This window comes from Chinchilla lanigera, unplaced genomic scaffold (assembly GCF_000276665.1).
Source record: "Chinchilla lanigera isolate Chin_1 unplaced genomic scaffold, ChiLan1.0 scaffold00026, whole genome shotgun sequence".
Classification (NCBI taxonomy): domain Eukaryota; kingdom Metazoa; phylum Chordata; class Mammalia; order Rodentia; family Chinchillidae; genus Chinchilla; species Chinchilla lanigera.
Window position 1 is genome coordinate 21,066,155 of NW_004955427.1, and position 27,450 is coordinate 21,093,604.

Genomic DNA, 27,450 nt, shown 5'->3' on the forward strand with positions numbered 1-27,450 from the left:
ACTTAAAAATTTTTTGTCAAATGATACAGGTAAAAATCTAATACAGGGCTTTTGCTTCCACTATAGGTAGAGTAACAAGAATAGATTTATCCTCTCAAGTGAAACAACTAAAAGAACTAAAATAAAAACAGAAAACCTCACAAGACTAAATAACAAACCAGTAGTTTTCAAAGTACTGTGTATCAGGCAATGAAAGACAGTGCTCCTTAGATTACGGAAACAAAAAAGGAGAATCCTGCACAGTTAATGCCTTGAAAGAGCTTCTGGGCTGTGTGCCCCAAGAAGAGGAAACCTAGGCAGAGCCTGGCTGGTCCCAAGTTGAGGAGGCACAGTGAAGACTTCAGAGAGAGCAGGATGGCTGGAATTCACAGGGCAGAACAGCACACAGGGTCCAAAGTAAGAATTCAGTAGAGTACAGAGCTGTCAAACCATCAGTCTCAGATTAAGGAACAGCACTTGGTACTCATACAAAGGACTGAGAGTTCCCATCTCAAACATGAAAAAACTGGCACTCCATAGGGCACTAAGTAGAATGCTCCACAAGGTACCTTGCTTCAGTAGTAAGGAAGGACTGAGAGTTCATTCAAACCTTTCTGAAAAATCAAAGCAAGATCTAACAGGATCAAACTTTCTTCACATAGCTTAACTGAATCCCATAAAAGGAGCTTCAAACTATAAATGCAAAGACATCCAGCATCCAAACTATCCGGCAACCAAAGATTATCAGCCACACAGGAAGCAAGAAAATTTAAGCTATAACGAATACAAAAATCAACTAAAACAGACCCAGTACTTATACAGATGTTAGAATTTTACAATAAGGGCATTAAACAGTTATTAACGTTGCATTCTTACACAAGCAAAAAGTCAAGTGAAAACATGGGAGATAATTTTTAAAGCCAAAACCAGACTTCTACAGAAAATTACATGTTTCAGATGGAAAAAAATACAATGGATGAGATTATAACAGACTGGCTATTGCACAAGAGAAGATTAGTGAATGTAAAAATATAGAAACTAACAAAATGAAACAGAAAAAACTTGAAACAGTATCAGTGAATTCTGGAGCAAGGGCCAGTGGAGCAAGGAGATAGAGGAAGTTAGACAGCAGGGCACAGATCCTGATTAGCTAACCTAAAATAAACTAAAAGTCAGGGCTTAAATGAGTGTTAATACCAGAAGACCCAAATAACTAACTTCAGCAAACTGACGATCAGGGCCTAATGGTGTACAAGGGACAAAGAACAGGTCGCTAAATAAATGGGAGAAGCCTTAAAGGAAGTGAAATGCAAACAAAGCAGCTTGCTTTCTGGACCTGTAAGCAGCAGCAACCCTGCTTTTTATCACATACACTGGTACCAAAAACTGTATAAAAACCCCTGAGCCTGAACTCCCATGGTTTCCACCTTATGGAGCCTTTCCTTTATAGCAGGGAGCTCTTCCTTTTGTTCTTTCTATTAAATGCACACTCAATCATTCTCCACTGCTTGCTGCATGCTATTTTGTTGGCTTCATCTTCGCTGGCCCAAAACAAGACCCTGAGCGCTAGAAGGAACTGGTTACCTAATTTATGTATTAACTGAAGTTTCCAAAGGGATTAGAAAAAGATTTGAAAAATTATGGCAGAAAAATTGGCTTTTGTTTTGGTAATGAGAATTGATCCTAGGGCCTTCACAATGACCTAAATCCCTAGCTCTTTTCATTTTTCTACTTTAATTTTGAGACGAGATACTGCTAAATTGCTAAACTGCCCAGGCTGGGAAATCCTCCAGCCCTAGCTTCCCAAAGTGCTAGGGTTACAGACATGGACCACCATGCCCGAAAAAATTTACAAAATTGATGAAAATGTTAAACTCAGACATTCCGGGCTTATTAAACTCAATGTACAGAAAACATGACCAAAATGATGTCAAGTTAATCAAAGTACTCGTTATCCAAGTACTCAAAACTACTGATAAAATCCAAAAAACAGCCAGAAAGAAAAAAAGGATGACAGCAGATTTCTTGACAAAAACAAAATATAACCAAGAAAACAGAAGAGTAATATTAAAAAGAGGAAAAAAAATAAGTGACAGTGTAGACTTCCAGTCAGCAAAACTATCTTTCAACAAAGTTGAGATAAAGATGTCTTTAGCAACAAGAGTTAGAAGAACTATCACCAAGGAAGGAAATCCTTTAGGCAGAATGATAGCACATGGAAATATGAAACTATATTTGCTGCATTTTAGAATCTTTCTACTCATTTTTAGATTTATTTTTCCTTCTAGTGCTGAGGCCTCATGCATGCTAGGCAAGTGCTCTACCACTGAGCTATAGCCCCAGCCTATTTTCCCTTTTTTGGCAAATAACATTTTACTGGCACAAAGCCACAGTCATCTGTTTACTTTTACTCTCTATCTGTTCCTGCACTACCGTGACAGAGCGCAATGTTTACAGCAGACTGTATACCCACAAAGCCTACAACATTTACTCCCTGACCCTTTACAGGAAAGACTGCCAATCCCTTCACAGAATGAAAAGCACTGGAAATGGGAACTGCAACGGTAGTTAAGATTTATTTTCTTATTAAGTGAATCACTTTGGAAGATAAACAAGATGTTTTATTTGTAATATCCAAAAACAACAGCAACTCAAACTGTCCATCAATATATAAATGAATGACAGATTGTGGTATGTACAATGTATTCCACAATACAACACAATGAATTACTGCTACATTCAACATTAGAATAAATCTCAAAGGAAGCATGCTGAGTAAAAAGTCAAACAAAAGAACACATGTAGTTTACATGAAATTCTAAAAAATAAAAACCAATGTATAATAACAGAAAGTAATCAGTGACTGAGTGGAGGAAGAGATGAGGGAAAGATTAAAAAGGGTGGCTGGCGATGATGAATATGTTCATTTTCTTCATAGTGGGGATGGCTTCATGGGTCAAAACTTATCAAATTATATGCTTTAAATGTGTATAGGGTTTGTATGGCAAGTACACCTCTAATAGAGGTGTTTATAAAGAAAATAAATCAATCAATAAAAGTAAGTTTCAAAAACTTTCACATTATCGAATAGAAGGTATAAAACAAATCTCTATAAACTTCAGAGGATTGAACTGTACAACATATTCTCTTATCACAGTGAAGTTAGGTTCAAAATCAATAATAAGATACATAGAAACAAAGTTGAATAACTGGGTATCAAGCAACAGACTTCTAAATTATCCATAATCAAAGAAGAAATCACAAGGAAAATTATAAAATTCTTCAAAAACTTAATGAGGAATAATCCAACAAAATATCAAGCTATGCATGCATAGAGGGAGTTATTTTGTCTTAAGAAGCTATAAAAAGGACAGTAACAAATCCAAATAAGTAGAAAGAAATATCAAAGAGCAAAAATCAAAGTGAAAACACATCAGCAAAAGAAAAAGAAAGCTAAAAATTGGTTCTTTGAGAACAGTTTTAGGGCTCAGTAGCATGCACTTTAGCATCTGGGGGGCTCACAGCTATTTGGGAGGCTGAGACAGGAGGATCCCTTTAACACACAAGGCTCAGACTAGCCTAGGCAACATACTGAAACCTCATCTCAAACATATAAAATACAACTAAGTAAGTTCTTCGTAACTTGCTCAAGAAAATGAAGCACAAAATAACAACAGGGATCAGTGTAGAGGTGTGTATCACTACCAAGCTTATAGGCAATAAAACGATAAAATGTTAATACTATAATTAACATTAAACAAAAATTTGGTATCTTCAATAAAATAGATAAAAATAACAAAAGTGACACAAGAGGAAAAAGAAAATCTTACTAGCCTTGTATCTATAAAAGAAATTCAACTCAATATCAAAAATCTTCCTGCAATTCCAAACTCAATGGTTTTATTGGTGAATTCCTTCAAACACTTAAGAAAGAAATAATACTAATCATAGACAAATTCCAAAAGCAGAAAAAGAACACTCAAAAAACAGAAGAAAAGGGAACATTTTATGAGGTTGGCATGACCCTAACACTGTACCAAAATCTGATAAACATATCCCAAAACTAGAAAATTACAGACCAATATTTTTTATAAATATAAAAACCCTTCACAAAATGCTAGCAAACCAAATGCGTAAGATATTAAAAGGATAAATATTTATGACCAAGTAGGGTTTATCCCAATGATGCCAGGTTGTCATAATATTCAAAAATTACTACCATACTAATTATACCATATTAACAGAATAAAGAAGAAAATGCAGACGACTATTTCAATAAATGCAGAAAAACTATACCAATTCTCAGCAAACTAGGAAGAAAAGGGAATATATATTCAGTCTAATAAAGGACATTCACGAAAACCTAAAAATAGTATAACAGCTAATGGTAAAATACAGAACATTTTCCTGTAAGATGTACAACAATGGAAGAAGGATTAGTTTCATCACTTCTATTAAATGGTGACATAAAGATTAAAAAGAAGCAAAACTCTGCTTGCTGCTGGCATGACTGCTTATGTAGAAAACTGTAAAGAATCTACAAAAAGTTATTAGAACTAATACAATGAAATTGTGTTCATGGAATATAATGTTAATACAAATTGACTGTATACTTACATAATTACTAGCATAAAGTTGGAAAATGAAGTTTACATAATTTCATCTATAATAACAAAAAATATGGACTACTTTGGAATACATTTTGAAAGGTACACAACTTTTCCAATGACAGCTAAAAGCACTGCCAAGAAATTAAAGATCTAAATAAATGAAGACATATACTATATTCACAGACAGAAAAGTTCAATAGTGTTAAGATGTCAATTCTCCTCAAATTGATCAATAGGTAATAACAGAATGCCAACTCAAAATTCCATCTGGCTTTTATACTACAATATAATTTGAAAAGCTGATTATATACATTTATGTGTAAATGCAAAGGACCTAGCTAATAAAAGTAACCCTGTAGTAATGAAGACACTTGATACTGGTATAAGGACTCACAGATAAATGTAACAGAACAGAAAGTCCATAAATGGATCTATTAATCTTTGACTTTAAAAGGTATCAAAGCAATACAATGAGTAAAGTCTCTTCAAAAAATGATGCTGGAACAGCTAGATGTCCATATAGAGAAAAACAAAATAAAATCCCAATGGTGGAGGGTTGCTAGGAAATAAGCCCAGGGCCTTTGCACTGAGCTACACCTCCAGCCCTTTTTAAAATTTTGAAATAAGGTCTCATTAAGTTACCCAGACCAGAATCAAACACGTGATCCTTCTGCCACAACCTCCCAGACTACCGGGATTACACATATGCATGACAATATCCAGCCAAAAAACCTGATTACAGTATTTTAATCCCATACACAAAAATGTATTAGGGTTTAGAAGTTTAACTGTGCAAGATAAAACTATAAAGTTTGTAGAAGAAAACAAGAGACTATATTCATGAAGGACACAGAAAAACAAAAGCATAAAAAATTGATAAATATACCTCATCAAAATTTTAAAATGTGTACTAATTAAAAGCCATCCTGATGAAAATGAGCAGGCAAGCCATAGTATGGGAATAACTGCTCTTATTCAGGATAAAGAATTCCCAGAACTTGATAAGAAAAACACAACTCACTTTGTAAAATGGGAACATGACTTGGGCAATCATCGAAACATATACATGGCCAACACTCTCACGAAAAATAGTCAACATTGTTTTGTTCCCAGGGAAATGCAAGTGAAACCACTAGATTGGTTAAAAATGGATGATATAAAATCTGGGAGAAAATATGGAAAAACTACAACTCATATATTTTAGGGTTGAGTGTAAAATAATACAACCACTCTGAAAAAGATCTGCTAATTCTCTAAAAAACTCATACACAAAAAAAACTGTATATATATGTTCCTTATAGCCCAACTATTCTTCAGCTAGATTTTACAAAGGTAGGTGAAAACCTATGCCAACACAAATGCTTGCAGCTTCATAATAACCAAAGCATGATAAATCCTGGTTGTGCATCAGTAAGAAAGCACAGCATAATCACACAACAGATATTGTAGTCCACTCATAAAATGGAATACTTCTCAACAATATAAAGAATATGATGCATGCAATAATGTAGATGAAATTCAAAATACACTGATTCAAAGAAGCTTTGCACAAAGAGGACATATTGCATGATTATATCTATCTGTTGTTATAAAACAGGCAAAATTAATCTATAATAAAAAAAATAGAACAGTAGTCAATCCTCTCTTCCCTCCCCAAAGAGCGTGAGGTTACTTTGTGGGGTGATATATCCTAATAAGGGTCTGGGTAATTAGGTGCATGCATCTGACAATACTCAGTGAATGCTATGCTTAAGATTTGTGCACTTTATATATAAATAAGATAGTTAACATAGTTATACTGCTAATTTCTCTTAGTTCATTAAAAAGAAAGTTTTGTGCTAATATTGTTTGGACAATATCTCATGCCTATATCTTGTACCTTCAATAACTACTCTGAAGATAAGAATACACAATGTATTAATTATTGTTATTCCCTTGTTACCTTATTTTGAAATTTTATGTTTTTTCTTCTTTTTAAAATAATAAAAAAAAAATCTTGTCTCAAATAAATAAATAAAAAGGGCTGGGAATGTGTAGTTCACTGCAAAGGCCCCGAGTTCAATCCTCAGTAGTGAAAAATTATAAAAAAAATTTTTAAAAATATTTTTGCACTTAATCGTTTATCAATCTTATCTCAAAAGAAACAGAGAGCCTGGAGATGTGGCTCAGTGGCAGAGTTCTTGCTTTGCATGCACAAGGCCCTGGGTTCGATCCCCAGTACCACACACACACAAAAAAAAAAATTTAAAAACTAAAAAAAATAAAAATTGAGTTTGTCAGAACATAAAGAAATTATTCAGCCAGGCATGGTGGTGCATGCCTGTAATACCAGCACTCAGGAGGCTGAGGCAGGAGAATCTTTGTGAGTTCAAGGCCAGCCTGGGCTACATAGTGAGTTCAAGGCTAGCCTGAACTACCCAGTGAGACCCTGTCTCAAAAAAAAAAAAAAAAAAAAGGAGAAATCCCTTAACTAATATAACTGAATTATAAACAAATACTGAAATCTAATCAATGATATATTTAAGATTGAATTATTTAAGGGTGAAATATTTAAAGAGAAATGTACTAATGTATATAATTTACTGTATACCCTATTAAGCAGTAAGAGGAATTGATAGATGGTTAGGGAGATGGATCAATGGTCAGAAAGTTGATAAAGCAAATAAATACAGTAAAATGTTATGATAGTAATTACACATGGATATATAGGCTTTCACTATAAAACTTTTCAATTTATTTGAACAGTTGAAAAATGTCTTAACAAAACAGTGGAGGAAAAAGTTTGAGAATGGGATTTTTTTGTTTGTCTTTTTGAGACAGGGTCTCGCTATGCAGTTAAGGTTGGCCTTGAGCTCACTTTGTAGCCCAGGTTGATCTCGAATTTGCAACGATCCTCCTGCCTTAGCCTCCCGAATGCTGGGATTACAGGATGCACCACCATGCCCAGCTGAGAATGAGATATTAGAAGAGACTGGCAAGCCTAAAGGCTATAAAACAAGAAGCAAAAATTTTAACAATGCACCATACTCCCCAGGGATCATGGGACTCCTGTCTAGTAAATCTGTCAGTTTGGAAGGGTATAATCTTATAATTAAGTTGAATGAAAAAAAACTAAGGTGAATGAACCCAATTATCTCAGCTTGGCACTGGTCAATTAAGATAATTAACCTAGCTCCCCTTATTCTGAGACTTATGCTCAATAAGCAGCTTTCCGGTGATCATAATCTAGCTTCATGCAATGATTTTTTGTAGAAGAGAGACAGAATATACTGGCCAATCAGCAATTACCTGGTCACTGAATTTTTTACATTTTAAAAATAAGTTTAACAAAAGCAAAATCATTTCTGTAATAGACTTACAGGTTTAGACTGATAATGTACACTAAAATCTCACTATATCAAAATCAAAGCTGACTGCTGAAATGAGAAAACTGATTATAAAAGCAAGTAATGACTTAACTCCAACACAGATTTTTAAGGCCTTAGAATCAAGAGAGCTTACTGAGACCATGGTGCTTGTTAGCTATCATTTTCTCATTATTCTTTGCTTAGACAGTGTACTAATGCCTTCCACGACTCCTTTCAGATAGAATCATCCCCACAAAGAATGTTTTAACAGGTTAATAAGAAAGAAGGTTGGTAATGTTCTCTGCAATAAATCCTCATTAGAGCAGCCAAGCAGACAAACAGATCATATTCAAAAGAAATTCATGTTTAATTACCTGTATGCCCTCATTACAAACATCTGGGAGAGAAGTCTGAGATGCTATTTCATATTTTTGCAAGGCTGGTTTATTTAGAAATTGGCTAATTTCTCTGGATTTTTGCTGGAGTTGATCTAAGGAAAAGAAAACAATAGGAGAAATATTTGCTTCAAGCCTGAAACTTAATGAGCTATGACCTAAAGATATACCATACACTATTTCTTAATTCAGTTTATTTAATTCAAGTTATGGTGCCAATGACAATTTTTTAAACTGTTTACATGCTCTCAAGGACAAAAGCGCACCTCAAAGGAAAAATAGCAACAACAGAATAGTATTATTCAGGTATTTAAATAAAAGAAATCCTGGCATTTGCGGCAAAATAGAGGAAACCAGAAGTCATCATATTAAGTGAAATATGCCAGACACAGAAAGACAGGTACTAGATGTTCTATCTCATATGTGGAAACTAAATAAAGATCCTTCTGAAAGTAGAACAGTGATTATAGGGGCTGAGAAGGATATGAGGTGAGGGGTGGAGGAAGGGTGACTGGATACGATCAAGGCACGCTCTACGCATGTATGGAAGTATCACACTAAATCCCATCAATATGTACAATTAGGATGGATGGATGGATGGATGGATGGACGGATGGATAGATAGATGATAGACAGGCAGGCCTAGGTGTTTTTCAAAAGGGTTATTTTTCCTTTCCTCCCTAAGAATGGCTTTAGGGTTTTTATTTCATTTTCTTCACTCTCCACTTAAATGTTAGAAGCCTCATCAAGATTCTACAACAGGGTCTGAAACATTAACATGGTTCATTTAAGAGGCTTGTACGTTCATATTCTCCTGTAATGTTTCTCAAGGCTTCATGGTTAATGCTCAATTCCTCAATATATATTTTCAACTTAGTTCTTTCTAAAGCCTTTCCTTAGATATCTGCCAACCTATTAGTAGAAGTCATAATGTGGGGAAGAGGACTCCAGAGCCTGATTACTGGTGTTAAGTGATTTTAACTTCTTTAATTTATAAGCTTCTAAAATGTTTACTATTTCAGGCATACATGGATTTTATAGTAACATACTTTTAAATAAAGTTTTATTTACATCTTCTCAAAAGACAGAAGTTTTCTTTAAAGAGAAATTTTCACCTATAAGAAAAACACTGAGATTTAAGGATGGCTCCATGGAATTCAATCACTCTACTATACACCTACATCTTGCCTGAGTTTTCCACAAATTAATTCAAATTCTATCCATTTCAGTCACCAAACCCTTCAGAGCAGAGTCACGTTTCACACAGCATTTTATTTAATATCTGAACTATCAGTATCACCGTACTATAGATAATAACAATATTAAGACAGATCAGAGCTTCAGTTGGAGGCAGGAAAATATAACGAAGACTTCATTTCTTTCTTATCTTTCTATTAATCAACTGGCTTGAGGAAGTGGTGTTATTAACTGATTCCCTAGAGAAGTGGCCTTCAAAAGCCATCAGATACTGACCTTCCAGCTGTTGAATGGCTTGGGCTGACTGAACTGCCTGTTCATTCTTATCTTGGAGAAGTCTTGCATTTTCATCCTTAAGAGCATCACAGGCAGACTGCAGCTCTTGTTCAGCCTTCTGGAGACTCAAAATGTGACAGGTCTTCTCTTCCATTTCTGATTTGTGCTTCTGCTCCAAAGCACTGTATCGAGTCTCCAGCTCAGCCTGTGCTTGGCGTGCTTGCTCAAACTGTCCCAAAAGGTGATTCATCTCTTCCTGAAGGTTATGGAAGGATAATTTTCTTTCTGCTACGTCAAGTTCCATCTTTTCTATCAGTGTCTTAGATTCCTGTCTTTCCATTTCTATAGTATTCTTTAAAGTATTATGCTCAACTTCCATCTGCTGTAGCTGCTGAGAGAGACTCTAAGAAAAAAAAAAGGAAAAAAACTTCACAAGCTATAAATATAGCACCTGAAACTAAATCTACTATTAAATAAGACCCTGTATTTTTGCCTCTAGACCTATTTTTACAGTTTGTACTCAGATATATTTACTTGGGTCATTACCTTTAAGTTTCTCTTGTTACCATTAGAAAATAAATTTCATATGGGAAAAGGCTGTTTTATTTTTATTGTACTGATCTACAGGACTTAATACAGTATTATGGCACAGACTGGAGCTCAATAAGTGCTGAATAAATGAATGAAGGAATGAATCTAGTCCTTGCCTTCAAGGAAATGAGTTCAAGCACACTGAAACAGGTGAGTATAATATAAAAGGATAGAGAAGAAAGTTGTTAGAATGGCCTTCTTAGAAGAGCACCACCAAGTCCAAGATTTAAATAATGAGTAACTAGCCAAACAAGTAGGCACTACAGAGTACTTCAACATTAGAAATGCATAAAGTAAGGAAAAAAAGCATAGTTACCTTTATAACTATGGAGTTAATAGGAGGGTAGAGCTGTGGTAGGAAAAGGCAGGAAATAAGGCTAGAAAAATAATCATGTGCCCATCATCAGGACCCTTATATACCATATCATTAAGGGACAGGGATTTTGCTATTTTAAGTAATGAAGAAGCTTTGGTTTTCAGAGACATTCCTCTGACTGCCAAAGAGAGGATATACTGGAGAATGGAAGGCGAACAGAGGCAGAGAAAAAGCTGTTAGGAAATACTCTCTATACACAAAGGTTCCTCAGCCAGAACTGTAGTACTGATATCACTGATAAAGAGGAGAGCAGATTCATGAATTAGTTAAGAGGAAAAAATCAGCAGAAATTGATAATTCATTAGCTGTAGGAGTTAAAGAATATGGAGGAGATAAGAAAGCATAACAAGTTCTATTGTTTACAGTGAACAGTTCATTCAGAAAAACATGTAAAAATAATAGATTTTCTGTGTTTTTAATATATTTTTATTTTAACAGACGAATACTAATTGTACATAGTTATGGGATGCAGTGTAATAGTTCACTCACCCTAGGCTCTGGTAACCACTACTCTGTTCTCTACCCCTTTGAGATCAACTTTTTAACTTCTATATATGTTAGAACATGTGGCATTTCTATTTCTGTGCCTGACTTACTTAATACCCTCTAGATTCATCCAAGTAATTTAAAAGACAGAATTATATTCTTTTCTACAGTTAAACAACATTCCTTTGCATATATAAATATATAGCACATTTTCTTTATCATTCACCCACTGACGGACACCTAGGCTGATTCCATATCACAGCTATTCGTGAACAGAGCAGAATAAACATGAGATATATCTCCAGAATTCTGACTTCATTTTCTCTGGATATGTATCAAGTAATGAGATTGCTAAATCATATGGTAGTGCTATTTTTTATTTTGTGTGGTAAAAGTAATTGTTTTTAAGGAGAAAAGATGATGTGTTCACCTGTTGAATCTGAGGCGCTTGTAGGATGCCCACAAATCAGCAGGGAACTGGAAATATACTAAGTCCACCAGGGAGAAATTAGTGGTAATGGGCATGGAGTCTTATGTCTACCATAAGAGAGGAAGACAGAATACTGGGCTAAGGCTGGTATACTGGGGAACACTGTTAATGGGCAAGGAAAGAAGTCTATGAAGTTTGAACAAAAGAAAAGTTCCAGTGATGTAGGCAGAAGACCAAGATAATGCATGTTCTAATAGTCAAGGGAATGAAAGTTTCAAGGAATGAGTGATCAACAGCAACGAAGCCAAAAGGTCCAGCAGAGTAAGATTTAGAAAATGTTCATTAGATCTGACAGTTTGGAAGTGTTTTATGATCCTGCAGAATGATTTTAGCAGAATCACAGTAATTGTAGCTATCATACCATGCTGTGTGTACTAAACTCTATCCTAAATACTTTCCGATCCTATTTCAGGTGATCTGGTGACATGCCCATGGTATAAATACTATTACTCTTATTTTACTGACGAAAAAGCCAAAGCCTACAACATCAACATCTGAATTTTTTCATCTGTGAAATGAGAACAATAATAGTATCTGTGGTTGTGGTGAGGATTCATAATGCTACTAACTAATACACAATTTTCCAAAAGTTACATAATGTAACCCTCTGGGTAGTAACTATCTAGTAAGTGACACAACTGGGATTTGAATCTCACTTTCTGGTCACAGCCAGACAAAGGATTTGGGCCAGAGTACAGGTTTCATGAGAATAAAGGGGGAGTGTTTCTGTGCTAGAGAAAAAGCCTGCCTCAAGAAAAAGAACTGAAAACTAAGGAGAAAGAATGTGGTTGACTTTTTCCAGCAGTATCCAGCACCCAGATGAACAAAAGGAGAAAGTGTAACACCAATTGTGCATAGAGATCTGGCTACATGAACTGACAGGACAGTGACACAGGGAATCCACAGGCTGCTATCAGTGGTCCAAATGGCCAAGCATGGGCCCACACAGGACAGAGAAAAATCAAGGAAGAAGTAACAGACTGGAAGAATAAAGTGAAAAGATGAGCAGATCTCAGTGACAATGACAATGAGGGTGGTATGAGTGAGAATGACAGGATACATTATAATGGGAAGTAGGCTATTTGAATATTACCTCTAGATTCCAGGAAACACTGCATAATGAAATCACTTCAATCCAACAGAACTGACCGAAATAGACAAAGAAGACCATATATAGAGCATAAGAATAATTCAAGATGGAGGAGGAGTGAAGAGGTGAAACTCACTAGAGGAAAATAGGACATTCTAGAGAAAGTAGGACTCTAGACTTAGAATGATAAAGAAAGAAAGCAACAATAAAAATACGTAATGTAAGCTCCCTGAGGGAAGGAACTGCAATTGTTTTGCTCATCACTGTATCTCTATAACTTAAGTACAGAGTATCTGTTGAAAGAATGAATAAATGGCATCAATTCTTGAAGGCTTATCGTAAGCTTTTACACCACTGCCAGGCAAACTGAGGTAGAAATGAACAATCCCCAGGCAGACAGTACCTGGTTTCTCTGTTCAGCAGCAGTCAGCTCCTGCTGCAGCAAGTCTACCACCTGAGCACGGCCTAACAAGGCCTCTTCATGTTCTTCAAGCTTCCTCTGCAGCACCCTCAGTTTCTGAAAAGAAAATATGTAAGACACAATGTGCCAACCAATGAGCACTGTTATTTCAACATGTCATGGAGATTTGTGTACTTAAATTTTGGGATGTGGGAAATGATAAAGAGTGAGACACCAGCATGCCATGCTCCCCAATCACCAGAAAAAAAAGAATGACCAAGTGTCTTCTCCAAAGCACTGACACAACCAAGCTCAGTACAGCCAAGTCCCTGAATTAGGGAGCCTTTCTAACAATGAGAGAAAAATGACATCTACATTTTCAAAATATATGTTTTTCATATCCTGTATCTAAATAAGGTAAGTAACATGTATATCTCACCCACCAAAGAGAACATTCTCTGCAGGCAAGAACATTTCTCTTCTCCTAGATTCATGCACAGAGCAGGTTCTTGAAGAAAACACTCATTGAATAAATAAATCAATGACAGGTATAAACAATTAATATTCTACTTAACTAAGTCATATATTCTTAAACTTGGTGGTACATTTGGAAAAAGTGCTTAGAACTTGAGAGAAGTTGCACTTACAATCAAACAGATCAAACACAAAGTGTCACTAGAGTGCCTTTCAGTATCACAACACACTACACACTAAACAAAAACAAGTAACTTTGGGTTAGTAGATGGTGAACTCAAATACAATGAAGCCAATCTGCAAAACCTACTCAATGAACTTTTTAAAAAGGAATTACCTAAATTTAATCAAAATTTCATTCCTTCAAAACCAATCCTTTTCATCGCCAATTTTTTAAAAGTTTAGACTTCACTGATTTGAAGCTTCGGATCAAGTTTTTAATGCATGAAGGTAATGCAATCAGCAAACTGAAGAGAAATAAATGTCTGACTTCTACATACATTCCCCAGTTCCCAAATTAAACTAAGCTTTGGACTTCCAACAAACTGATTAGAGGAGTACAAGGCAAGATAAAGAGAATGAAAATAAATTACATGGGACCAAACAAAAGGACACCAAAAAGAAGCCAGTAAGGAGCATGTTAAAACCAAGTGGAGAGAGTGGGGAAGGAGAGCACTTGGAAAGTGGCTGTGATGTCTTGATTAAATGTGAACCAAAACGACAGTCATTCTACTAAGTTCGAGCAACACACCTGTTGCATCTCTGTTTCCACATCTGCCTGGGTTACTAACTGAAGAAGCTCATCTTCATGAAGACGAACTTGTGTCTCAAAGCGGGCATCTTTCTCCCGGACCACCTGCTGCATGGAACTCAACTGAAGACACACACCAGAGAAACTAGACAAGTTACACTCCCCAAATGGTTTGCAGCAAAGCTTACAGCTACTCTCCAGAAATAGACACAAAGAACTGACAACCAGTAAGGTTTTCTTTAATCCTATTTTGAATATCAAGGATGAAAATGCTGGAAGAGAGAGGCCCACCAGTAAGGCAAATTTCAAATGTGAGAGCAGGCCTATTATCAAATTTAGGAGTCAGCTGAAATATAAATTTCAATTAGCAATTATATTTTTATGAGGACAAAAGTGGTTTTAAGTACAAAAGAAAGATATCTTTCAAAAGTTCTAAAAAGATTAGAATAGTAAAAATACAGAGGAAAGTTAGATTTCTGTTAAGCGCTGGGTATTTATTTCAATATCATGCTCATAGTTAAAAATTTTCAATGACATTCTCCTTCTTCAAAGTGAAAATTCTTTTATTTAGGATACCTTACAACCAAATCCACACCACCTCCCCGGATAGCTATTTTTAGCTGTCATTAATTGCAAGCTTCTAGCTCATGCTCATTTGTCATGGCTCCTAACAGAATGAAATGGAAATAAATGGACAGATGGTGAGATCAATGGTTTGGTTTAGTTTTTTGGTTGTGGTGCCTGCTTATTCATTTCCTGGTTGAGTATGTTGACTGACCAATCTTAGCTTGCTCATTTACATCAGGCCTTTCAGTACTGCTTTTTTAGTTGTGACACCTTAATTGACCTTGGCTCTCTCTCCTGGTAAGTTAAAAAAAAAAAAATGCTTGTAATTGTTGATTATCTGAATTCTGACCACACTATGAATTTGGAAACCTGTGTTTTAAGTATGCACACACTGTAATATTTACATAACCAAACATATCTAACTTCCTTCCCCTTAAACCTACTGAATTCATTTTCTTCTCAATTTTGCTCACATACCCTTCCGTACAACTGAAATATCTTCTTCTACCTTGTGTATATGTCATCTATCCTCCTGGTTTTGCTTAAATCCCAACTTTTGCATGTAACTTTTCTTAACTGTCATACAGTAATGTCCTTCACCTCTCCAAATATTTTATGATGCTGCTCACTTTGGTAAAGCTAATAGGATAAAATCAAGGATTTTAGGATATATATTTTAACTATATTACAGCAGTAGGCCATTCATAGAAAGTATTACTAACTATAAATCATCAATACATTTGATGGATAAGATTTGCTGTGCATAAAGGTACTTCAGGGATAAAATGTGTCATTACTCAAAAGCATTCCCAAAGGAAAAGTATGAGGGTGAGCAGTTAACTATAAAATTTAGAAAAAATGGGAAGAGTTGAAGATGCCAGTCCAAACAGTCTGGTGCTGGTAGCAGAAATAAATATGAAAAGAAACATTACATACTAGTGCCATTTAACAAAAAAATCATATAATGTACACTACCTTCTCATTACATGATCACTAAATAACCTTTTAATTACAATTTATTTTCCTACTAAGATTGTATGGAAAGAATGCACCAAATTACTTGTATTTCTTTTGGTTCAGCTATCAGTCTCTTTTGCTCAGTGTGAGCCCATTCCTAAGAGACTGAATTTCTACAAGCTACCAAAATCAATTCTTTGGACCTATCAAACTACAACACAGTCATCAGTTATGCCATGGCAAATTCATCAAAGTAAGTAACACCCTTCTGAGGGATTCTAGCTCCTTGATGATATACTTCACTACCATGCTTCTAATTTGTTCTGCTACCACACCCTTCCAGTTCTACTTTAACAAACTAATTACTATACCTTCATCTTCTAAGATTTAAGAAGTTGCTGCTTCAGTTGTCTTGCCAGGTAATTACACATTAGATTTCATGATTATGTGAGTAAAGGCACCATCTGCCCTACCTGTGCAGCTTGCTCTGCCTGTGTTTGGCTGAGCTGGGATTGCAGAGTGCTAATGAGCTCCTCCTTCTCCTGGAGCTGTTGCTTCATCATTACAAACTCTTCCATCTCTGCAGAACTCTTATCAAACTGAAGATTCAGGAGAAAAAAAAAATTTAAGCAAAAGGATTAGCATCATTAATTCTTTGACCTTTCTCATCTGCCCTATGTACCTACTGTATTTCCTTCTAAACTCCAGTTGACATCAAAGGGATTTGTAACTTCTGTGGTTTTCAAAAAGAAATTATCAAAATTTGTCAGAGGAAGACAGAAGTGGTAGCATCACTATTTGCAGTTTCTCAGAATTCTCACACACAAAAAAGATGAAACAAATAGTACAACTAAATAAAAAAAGGATAATATTAATAATACAATTAGGAAGGTAGCCCTACAAACCCTAAAATACAACCACTGAAAGACAAACCACTAAAATCCACAAGACTTGTATGGCATTAGAATCCATGTAACAGAACAAGGCAGAAATAGAGCAACATCTGATGGCTCTTTGAACAGGAAAAGTCCAAAATAGCCCTCACAAAACTATCTGTTGGAATGAACAGCTGGCCAATATTTTAATAGCCCCAGGGCTTTATCATTCTTCATTAGTGGGAAAATATAAGGATGTGTCCACACTCAGAAGGACTAAAAGTGGTAAAGCAATGTAGCCCCTCTGTTCTCTCAAAATTGACTCATGAGAGCTCCCTTCTAAAACACTGACATGCATTAAAAAGGAACTTCTAGGAGTAAAATCAAAATTAAGCTGGGTAGGGGATGTAGCTCAGTGGCAGAACACTTGCTGAACATGCATAAGGCTGTGGGTCAAACTCCTTGAACTGTGCTTAGCCATAAGTGGGTAAAGATCCACCTGCTTGCTAGCACAAACTGCACCACTATTCATTGCCTTCCATTCATTCCTTTGAGCATTAGGAAGCAGAGAATATATGACTTGCCACACTTCGGTAAATATGGCAGAAGCATTCTGGAAAGTGATGCACGTTTCTTACAAGGAGTTCTTCGTGGGGAAATACTCCTGAAGCTCCAGGCTATTTGTTGGACCCAGTGCTACATACATGACCCTGTACACAAAATGCCACTCACAATATACACCCTAGAAATCAATATTCTATGCATCAGTTCTTTATAGATCTACATACTTCAAAGTGATCCGTTTTGCTGAACTCCTTGAACTGTGCTTAACTATAAGTGAGTAAAGTTCTATCTGCTTGCTAGCACAAAGTGCACCACTATTCAATGCCTTCTATTCACTCATATGAATGGAAGGCAAAACAAAACAAAACAAAACACAGAATAATTAAGCAGAACAGGGATAACAGAGACAAAAGAAAGGAAAGGTCTACACACACGCTATGTAATTCATTACCAACTAGCCATATGAAGCTACAAAAGGTTTGAAATGTTACTAATGTGAAAGTAATATTTCATTTTTAATGTTATTCAACTGTAATTAACAATTTCTCCATTAAATACAATTTTATTTCGGTATAACTATATTACACTTTACCTGTTGCACCACGTAAGGGATTACTGAGGTGCTGCACAAGTAACAAGCATACACACACCACCAATGGGCTAAGTCAGTTTGAAAGATTTTCTTCCACACCCCTATGTAACACTGTCTTTATTTAAATACTTACACAGATAAGTTAACAGTTAGTATAAGAATAAATCATAATTAGTAATTAAATTGAAACATAAACTGCTATTTTAATTATAATTGAATATTTTCCTAGTTTAATAATAAGTATAGATAGACTTTTAAGATGAAGGTAGACGTGATATATAATTAATTCCTTTTTATTTTTAAGTAGTATTATGCTGTGTGGTTACATAACAATTTGTTTAAATAATCACCAGTTGATGGACAAGTGAGTCTGCTGCAGTGTGTGGTCATTACAAGTACATTTACTCCTATTGAACAGCTTCAGTATAGACCAGTGAGACCAGAGAATGAAAGCCAAAAATCCCATATATCTGAACAGAATGCAAAAACAACAGATGTAAGTGTATTACATAAAAAAAGTTTTCCTCCCTCTGAAGGTTCAAAAAATCTTCCAAAAAACCTAACTTTCCCACAAAAATAAGGAACAGAAAAGGATCAAGATCAAATCATAGGGATGGGGATATAGCTCAGCAGCACAGCAACTGCCTGGTAAATGTGAGGTCATGAGTTTGATTCCCGGTACAAAAAAAAGAGATAACACATTGCGGGGCCTGTAATCCCAGCACTTGGGAGGCTGAGGCAGGAGGATCGCCAAAAAGACAAAAAAAAAAAAAAAAAGATCAAATCCTGTATGATGCTGATATTTAAAAAAAGAACACTGAGGGAGGGAAGGAGGAAGGGAAGGAGGGAGGGAAGAAGGGAAGGAAGGAGGGAAGGCAGGCAGGCAGACAGGTAGAAAAAGAGGGTAGAGTGCAGGATGGAGTGGTGGAAGAGGAAAGGAACTACAGACACATAGATAAATATCTACTGGGCATCAATAAAATGGTATTTGTCATTGGGCTTTAGTGATTCAGAAACTTAATGATTATGAGGTAACTCACACCCTTCCCTACCTGTGCAGCTTGTTCTGCCTGAGCCTGGGTAAGCTGGGCTTGCAAACTGCTAATTAGTTTCTCCTTCTCCTGGAGCTCATGTTTTATCTTTTCTACTTCCAATTCTTCTTCTGTAAAACTCTTGCCATGCTGAAAGTGCAACAGATAAAGTCACTTACTTAAAAGAATTACAAGTAATATATATTTAATCTTTTGTGCTATTTGTTCTTTATATATAATCATTTAACTATAGTTTTATTGAACTCATAAAGGCAAGGGAAAAAATCTAACCAAAAGCAAGGAACCTTAGGGACTTCTGGTTTTAGTACAGGCCCCCAAGTAGCTCCTATTGGAGCTATGAGATCTTCTATTAGATCTACCCTCCACAGAAAACACCTGTAAATTCTGGACAGTATAGAAAACAGCTATCTGAAAACACTGGAAAGCCACCAAAAGCAGGAAGATATTGGCAGAATCGATATCTGGAGGAAATGGCATGAAATTTCCCATTCTGACAGCTGTCATCTAAAGTAAGAGCAGTCAGTGCCCTGCAGGACTAAACTTTCGTGGAAAACCTGCAGTCTGGCTGCCTTGAAAAATCAACAACAGAGTACAGGGAATTATAGCTGCAGTTAAGTGAGAAGAAAACTTCACTAAAGGGCCACTGAGGGAAATCCAAACCTTTCAATAGTGTATTTTTTAAAAAGCTTTTCATTAGAACCAGATTCTACTTCCCTATTTTGTTGCTGCTGTTGTTTTGAGATAGGATCTCACTATGTGGCTGAGGCTGGCCTTGAGCTCACTACATAGCCCTGGCTGCCTCAAAGTCGTGGTAATCCTCTTGTCTCAGCCTTCCAAATGCCGGGATTACAGGCATGTGCCACCACACTGGGTTCTGTCTTCCTACTGAATCCCCAAATTTACTTCTGCTTACTGGAAGTACAAGAATGATTTTCCATTTTCTTTCAAATAATACTTAATGAAGCAACAAAGGACGGCTATCATCTCTTCAACTGTACTTTCTGCAGAATACCTAGCTCTGCAGTGAGTATATAATAGTAATAAGGTTGCTAAGACTGTTGGAACTGATTGGGACTTCTACAAATCATTTATTTAATGAAGGAAATGAGGCTGTAAGGTGTTCTAAGTTTCAGAGTTAAAAATTAAATTAAAAAGCAGAATATAAAGTGGATAATTTAAAAGTCTAACAGCATAGCTGAGGAGAAGTTTGAAGAAACAAACACCATAGATAGAGAGAGGTCGGTACTACTACTGCCAGGGGAAGGGAACTGTCAGTGGAAAAACCAAAGAGTAAGAAAAGACTCCAAATGAAGAATTTCTTTGAGAAGATTAACAAAATCTTTTCAAATAAATTTGAGATATTAAATAAGGTTACTGATTCAGGAAAAGTAGTGCTCTCTGAGCATCAGCCTCTGAACAAAAGACTACTAAGATGCTGGGGAGCTACCCAGTGCCTCTATGGTTGTGCCTAGAGCACCCATTAACATCTTTTTTCCCCAAGAACTGAGAACACTGAGGAAATAATACAGTAAGCCAAAATGAAAAACAGAGAAATTAAAAAAATAAGACTGCTTAATCTTAACCGGGGTGAAGTCTAGGCTAACCACGCTGTGCATACGTGACATACCTGCCTCCATATAACCTCCAAACTCTCCTCAAAACTAAGGTCTTGTTTTCTACATAGCTCTCTGAATGTGACCATCTGGGTTCAATCATAAAGGAAATAGCATGAAAATGAGTCAGGCGATAGTGCTCTATTTCTCAAAAGGCAACTTTTCTCAGTCCTCGGTATCTCCAACTGTAAACTACTTTGTTGGTGACAGTCATAAACCTAAACAGCCGCCCTTATGGGGAGTTCCAGGTAATCTGGCCGATTCAGCCCACAATCCACGGAATGTTACTCTACCACTATGTGACCATTTGAGACCACAGACTTCTCCGTTTTAAGTCGCTGAGTTAATGGACCTCAAAGTAGAAATGTTAAAGTTCTAACCAATCTTCAAAGTCCTCCAAAATGTATGTGTCTCTTCTCTCTAAAAGTACAGTACTTACTTCTCCCAGTTAGCCTTTTTCAATTCTCTAAAGTCTAAGTCACACTGGTATTTCATACTCACACTTTCTGTAGGCTTTTTATACTCCCTGTGGGTAGAGACAGGAAAACCAAACTACAAGTTTACTAAGAAAGGACAGAATTCAGTGCTATCCTTTACCCCTACACATGCCCGGGGCTAGTGAAGAACTTTCTTGACTCAGAAAAGACATATCATAACCTGTCCCCAGACCTTGGAGAATGACTCCTCCGATTCAGGTTCTGTAGGCAGAGCAGTCCCTCCTTGAGCCTTCATTTCTTCAATGTGTTTATTCAAAGAAGTTAATTTGGCCTTTGCATGAAGTTTTATTTTTTTTATTTTGTTATCAGCAGCTTTTCTTTCTTCCTACAGAGAACAGTGATGATAAATACATAAATATTTTTTCAGCATTGTTCAGCACATAACCAAAGTTACTTTCAGTAAGCGCCATGCTATAGTAGTAAGGAAGTAAGAATCAGGTTCTCTAATAAATTAAGAGGAAAATCTAGGTGAACAGTGCATCTGTCCTTTATCAAATACTCTGCAAGAAAAGACAACCATTAATACCTGTAAAACTTCATCTTTTTGCTGTAGCTCAACATCCTTCTGTCTAATAATATCTTTTAGTTCCACCACCAACTTCTCTGTATAAGCCAGGCGCTCCGCAACATCCTCTTGCGTTGTATTATGAAGTTCCATGTCTGATCCCTGGGCTAATTCCTAGTATTCAGAAAAAGTTCCCAAAGTATCAGGAAAAGAAAAGGTATTAGTTTCCAAGTAGGAATTTCTTCATTTCAACAACTTTTGCCCAACTCATTAGTTTTTTGTTTTTTGTTTTTTGTTTTTTGTCCTGTTCAGAGAGGGTCTCGCTATGTAGTACAGGCTGGCCTTGAGCTCACTTTGTAGCCCAGGCTGGTCTCGAACTCACAACAGTCCTCCTGCCTCAGCCTCCTAAGCGCTGGGATTACAGGCGTGCGCCACCATGTCCAGCCTGAACTCATTTACTTTAAAACTTAAGACTCTTTCTAACTGATCCAACAGCAGTAATCATAGTCATTACAATGCAATGAGTATTTTATCTCATTTAAGGTTTTATTACTCTAAGTTTACCAGAGAAAAATAAAGGGAAGTAAAGATCACAAACTAATAAGTGAAAGAGAGTTAGTGGAATAAAACTCTGGTAACCACTAGGCATTACTGCTTGTCTTTTTAGAAAAGAGATTTCTTTTGATTCCTTATGTGATCCTTAAGAAAAATGCAATACAAACTATAAAAAAAGTGGTAGACAATTTATAAAAGCAAGTAGATATTCTCAAACTCAAGCAGTGCTTCAGTACACACACACACACACACACACACACACACACACACACACACGTCATTTAAACCCTCCTATTGGAATTGAAGGAGTTAAAACAATAGGCCTCGGAGGACAAAAGGAGAAAATCTTCCAAGTATCACCCAGGACTCAGTTCCCATCTCTGTGGCCGCTGGACAAAAAAATTACAGAAGGATTATTTATGAAGTTGTCCTATTTTTCTTAATCCTCACTTGCACTTTGCGCTAGAGAGGCTGCTCACATCTTTTTAAAATTCTTTTCCTCAGAAGAGCACAGAATGCATGTTTCATCAGTTTAAATCAGAACAGAGCTACTCACAGGGCTTAAGGGATCTGTCATACTTTGATCAGTGTCATCTCCTGATAATTCATGCAAAACAACATTTGCTAATCCTGATAATCGGCTAAGCATTTCTGTGGGAAAAGAGGAAAAGAAAGGAAGAATCAGCAAAGCGGACCCAGGCTGCTCCCTCTACAGGTAACCACATCATCTGTGAGTAAAACGAAACTGCAGGTGACAGACACTAAATACAGTGCGCAGCAAAGGCTTTTGAGTGGATATGGTGCAGTCAGACACTGTTATTTTCCCTGACAACAGCAGAGACATTATAATCAGCATTGCTAAGACTATTTTTAAAAATAAAACAATTATATAATTCTTAAAATAAGAACATAATTTAACATTTTCAAGGTTACCTTTAATATCCTTTCTTTCATTATAATATCATTTATAAATATATATTTCTTATTCTTCCTTCTTTTGTCAGACTGCTATTCCCTGCTGCTTTTACACATAAACCCCATGATTCAGCAAGGTTTTCTTTTTATACGTCCTCTAAAACCCATTACTTTCCTGATAAACCATGTGATTTGCTAAAAATTAAATATAAAAATTAAATAATAATAAATATAAAAATGTATAGCATTAAGTGAGTGTATCAGAAAAGAAGGACCACAATCAGTAACCCGTTCTCCTTCTGTAGGAAATTAAAAAAAAAAAACAAAAAACAAATTAAAACAAACATAAGTGAAAAAAGGAAACAATAAAATTGAAAACAGAAAAATAGAGAAAAATCAATAAAACTGAAAGCTTGTTCTTTGAAAAAATCAATAAAGATGATAAAGCTCCAGTCAGTCTGACCATGAAAAAAACAGAAGACTCAAATTACTGACATCATAACTGAACACGGGAACATCAATACTGATCTAACAACATATATTCAAAAAAGTAGGGAAACACTTCAAATAACCCTATGTTCATAAATTCATCAAAGTGGATGAAATGGGTCAGTTCCTTCAAAGATACAAGCCACTTAAAATTCAAGAAAAAAAAAGAGACCTTATATGAGTGCATGGGTGCATGTGTGTGTGTATATAAACAGACATCATACAAAAAGACATGAAATTAAGTGTATATGTTATTAAAAACTTTCTAAAAACTAAAAAAATCAGGTCAAGATGGTTCCACTAGTTGCAACAAACATTGTTTAAAAAATGGTATCAATTTTATATACACTATTCCAGAAATTAAATGGAGTACTTCGCTGGTATTTTTTTATGAAAACAGCACTACCCCAATACTAAAAGCAGACAGATAATTACAAGATAACTGTAGACCAATATTCTTCACAATCATACCCAACAAAATACTTCAAATCCTCAACAAAAGATTTTCTAATATTAGATTTAGAAAGAGCCACATATCACCACCAAGTGGAGTTCAAGAATGTAAAATGGGTTCAATAGATGATAATCAACGTATGATAATAAATCAATGTAATTCACAGTACTAATAGATTGAGTAAGGAAAACTACATCATATCAATATATTCAAAAAGCATTTGATAAATTTCATAATAAAAACTCTCAGGAAACTAAGAATAGAAGAAAATTACTTTAACCTAATAAAAAGCAGCAATAAAAATTCTACCACCAATATCACTTTTAATGGTGACAGACTAAATGCCGTCACTATAAGATCAGGAAAAGGAAAGGACGTCATCTCTTAACTTCGATTCAATACCATACTGGAAAGTCCTAGGAAGTACAACAGGTAAGAAAAATAAAGTCATACAAATTGGAAATAAAGAAATTGTCTCAATGAGTAAAAGACGTGAATGCCTCCAAAATTTTCCTACTAAAAAAAGCTATAAATGAGCTCCAAGTGAGTTTAGCAAGGGTGCAAGATACAACATGAATGTGTAAAAATCAATGTCATTATTAATACAAGCACTTTATAAGCAGAATTTGAAATTAATACAATAACATTTAAAATAGCACTGGAGAAAAAGAGAATGACTTGGGTAGATATTTGAGAAAATATGAGAATTGATAATGATGAAAACTATTTAAAAACTGAGGAAGGAAATAAAAGTTTAGATGTAGAAATAAATGTATAAATTGATAACCTTGTTATCACTTGTCCCTATTTTGATCTCTAAAACTAGTATAATCCCAATCTAAATCCCAACAAGTTTTACTAAAGTTTAGTTTGACTAGTTTGAACTAAACAGCATCTAAAATTTAGATGAAAAGGCAAGGAAAGCAGAACTTATTATAAAAACACAATTACAAGACAGTGTAGCATTGGTGAAAATACAGACAGCTCAGTGGAACAGAATTCAGAGCCTAGAAACAGACCAACATAAACAGAATCAACTGATTTTTTTTACAAAGATACAAATTGCAATTTGGTTGAGAAAAACAATCTTTTCAACTAATGCCGGTAAAACAACTGGATAGCTACAAAAAAGTAAACCTTGATGCATAACTCATACTTTATTTTTAAAAATACATCACATAGATCAGAGATCTAAATTTATATTGTCAAACTTTAAAATTTCTAAGGAGAAAATCTGATCTTGGATTTGACAGTAAGTTTTTAAGGACAACAAGGCACAATACATAATGGAAAAACTTGATAAATAGTAACTTATCAAAAGTTTACACTTTTGCCAGGCGAGGTGGCATGCACCTGTAATCCCAACACTTGGGAGGCTGAGGCAGAAGGATTGCTGTGAATCTGAGACTAGCTTGGGCTACAAAGTGAGTTCAAGGCCAGCCTGAATCGCAGAGCGAGACCCTGTCTCAAAAAGACCAAAAAGAAGAAAAAAGTATACACTTCTGCTCTGTGAAGACAATGTTAAGAGAATGAAAAGACAAACTACAGATTCAGAGAAAATATTTGCAAATAACATCCAGTAAAGAACTTCTATCCACACCATTTGAAACAAAATTTTCTTAAAACTCAACAAGAAGAAAGTAAACAACCTAAAAAGAAATGTGCAATAGATCTAGACAGACACTTCACTAAAAAAGATACAGAGATGATAAATAAGTCTATGAAAACATTCTTAACCTCATTTGTGTAGGAAAATATTTGTTAGAAACCCAATGAAATACTACCACATATCAGTTAGAATTGTTAAAATAATTCTTTTTCAAATGCTAGCAGGGATGTGGAGCAATAGGGAACTTTTCTTCAGTGCAGATGAAAATACAAAATGGTAGTGCTCCTTTGGAAAACAGTTTGGTAATGTCTTTAAAAGTTGAACATATATTTATTAACCCTACTCTTGGGTATCTAATCATTCAGTGAGATGAAAACTCCCTTATACAGAAACCTGTAAGTACATATTTATAGTAGGTTTACTCCTATTACAAAACTGAAAACAAGGGGCTGGGGATTTAGCTCAGCAGCACAGCGCCTGCCTGGCAAGCGCAAGGTTGTGAGTTCGATTCCCGGTACTGGAAAACAAACAAACAAACAAACAAAACAAAACCTGAAAACAACTAAAACGTTCAGCAAGCAAATGAATAATTATAGTGGTACATCCAAACAGAATATGCTTTAGCAATAAAAAGGAATGAGCTATTCATTCACATAGCACAACATAAATAAATCTAAAATGTCTTCTGCTAAATGGAAAAAGCTAAATGTGGAAAGCCACATATAAATGATTCTATTTATATAACATTATAAAAAGCCCAAAAATAGACCCTATATACAAATACAGTTGTCAGGGTTTGAAGGAAGAGGGTGTAGTTGTCAATAAAAAGGCCATACAGAGGAGTAGGGGAGGTAGAGATATAGATCAGTAATAGAATGCATATTTAGCATGTGCAAGGCCCAGGATTCAATCTCTAACATGAGAAGTAAAAAGAAAAAAAAAGGCCACACATGGTATTGTTTAGGGTAAAAGTTCTATTCTGTGTGATCTTGTGATATGGATTCATAACCACATTCATCTGCCAAAGCTCACAGAACTATACAATATATATACATACATATTGCAATACACACATACACATTCCAACCAGATGTCAAAGGTCCTCAGGATGAAAGGTACAATGGGATATATTAATCCAACTACATTCTACATGTATAACATAAATCTCACTGAAGAATATGGAGAAAATGGAGGTAACGTAAGAAATGTTGGGAAATGGTAATTTAATTATGTACTATTTAGCCAACAGCTAAAAGAAGGGACATAAATATTGTATGCTAGTTTACCAATTTTTTCTCACAGTGGTATGGGTTAACAATTTTGAAACTGCCGCATGTATATATCAGGGCTGAATAAGTAATAAAATTGCAGATAATGAGATCTAGTTTTCTCATTATCAGTGAAATAAGTTACAAGTAAGCAAGGAAAAAAGATAACTCATGTTTCTTTGAATATACATCAATAAATATAAAAATATATGTACTACACATAATAGGTTTATCTATCTACCTATAGACAGACAGATACATATATATCCTAGTTTTACACACTGACAAGTTCTAGAAACAGTAATATCTCAGTGGTCATGAGTACATATAGCAACCACAGATGTTGATTTCTGAATACCAATCTCCAGAAAAAAGAACCAGGGCTCCTTCAAGAAATGCCTGAGTAGAGAACAGGGATATAGCTCAGTGGCACAAGTGCCTGCCTGGCAAGTACAAGGTCCTGCGTTCAACTCCCA

At 35.5% G+C, this 27,450-nt stretch overlaps 1 protein-coding gene across 7 annotated transcripts in view; it reads right to left on the minus strand.

The window, feature by feature from the left end:
• Positions 1 to 27,450, minus strand: part of Golgb1 (golgin B1) — an 86,080-nt gene that overhangs the window by 43,786 nt on the left and 14,844 nt on the right. For 3 of the 7 annotated variants that reach the window (XM_013515173.1, XM_013515169.1, XM_013515170.1), the window contains 9 exons: positions 22,796 to 22,890; positions 21,706 to 21,858; positions 21,352 to 21,504; positions 19,070 to 19,198; positions 16,460 to 16,585; positions 14,463 to 14,585; positions 13,241 to 13,354; positions 9,805 to 10,207; positions 8,311 to 8,426 (listed from right to left, as the gene is read on the minus strand). In XM_013515173.1, coding sequence (XP_013370627.1) covers positions 8,311 to 8,426; positions 9,805 to 10,207; positions 13,241 to 13,354; positions 14,463 to 14,585; positions 16,460 to 16,585; positions 19,070 to 19,198; positions 21,352 to 21,504; positions 21,706 to 21,858; positions 22,796 to 22,888 — 1,410 coding nt within the window. In that variant the 5' untranslated portion in view covers positions 22,889 to 22,890. The remainder of the gene's footprint in view (positions 1 to 8,310; positions 8,427 to 9,804; positions 10,208 to 13,240; positions 13,355 to 14,462; positions 14,586 to 16,459; positions 16,586 to 19,069; positions 19,199 to 21,351; positions 21,505 to 21,705; positions 21,859 to 22,795; positions 22,891 to 27,450) is intronic. The other 4 variants (XM_013515172.1, XM_013515171.1, XM_013515174.1 and 1 more) reach the window with 4 other exon arrangements.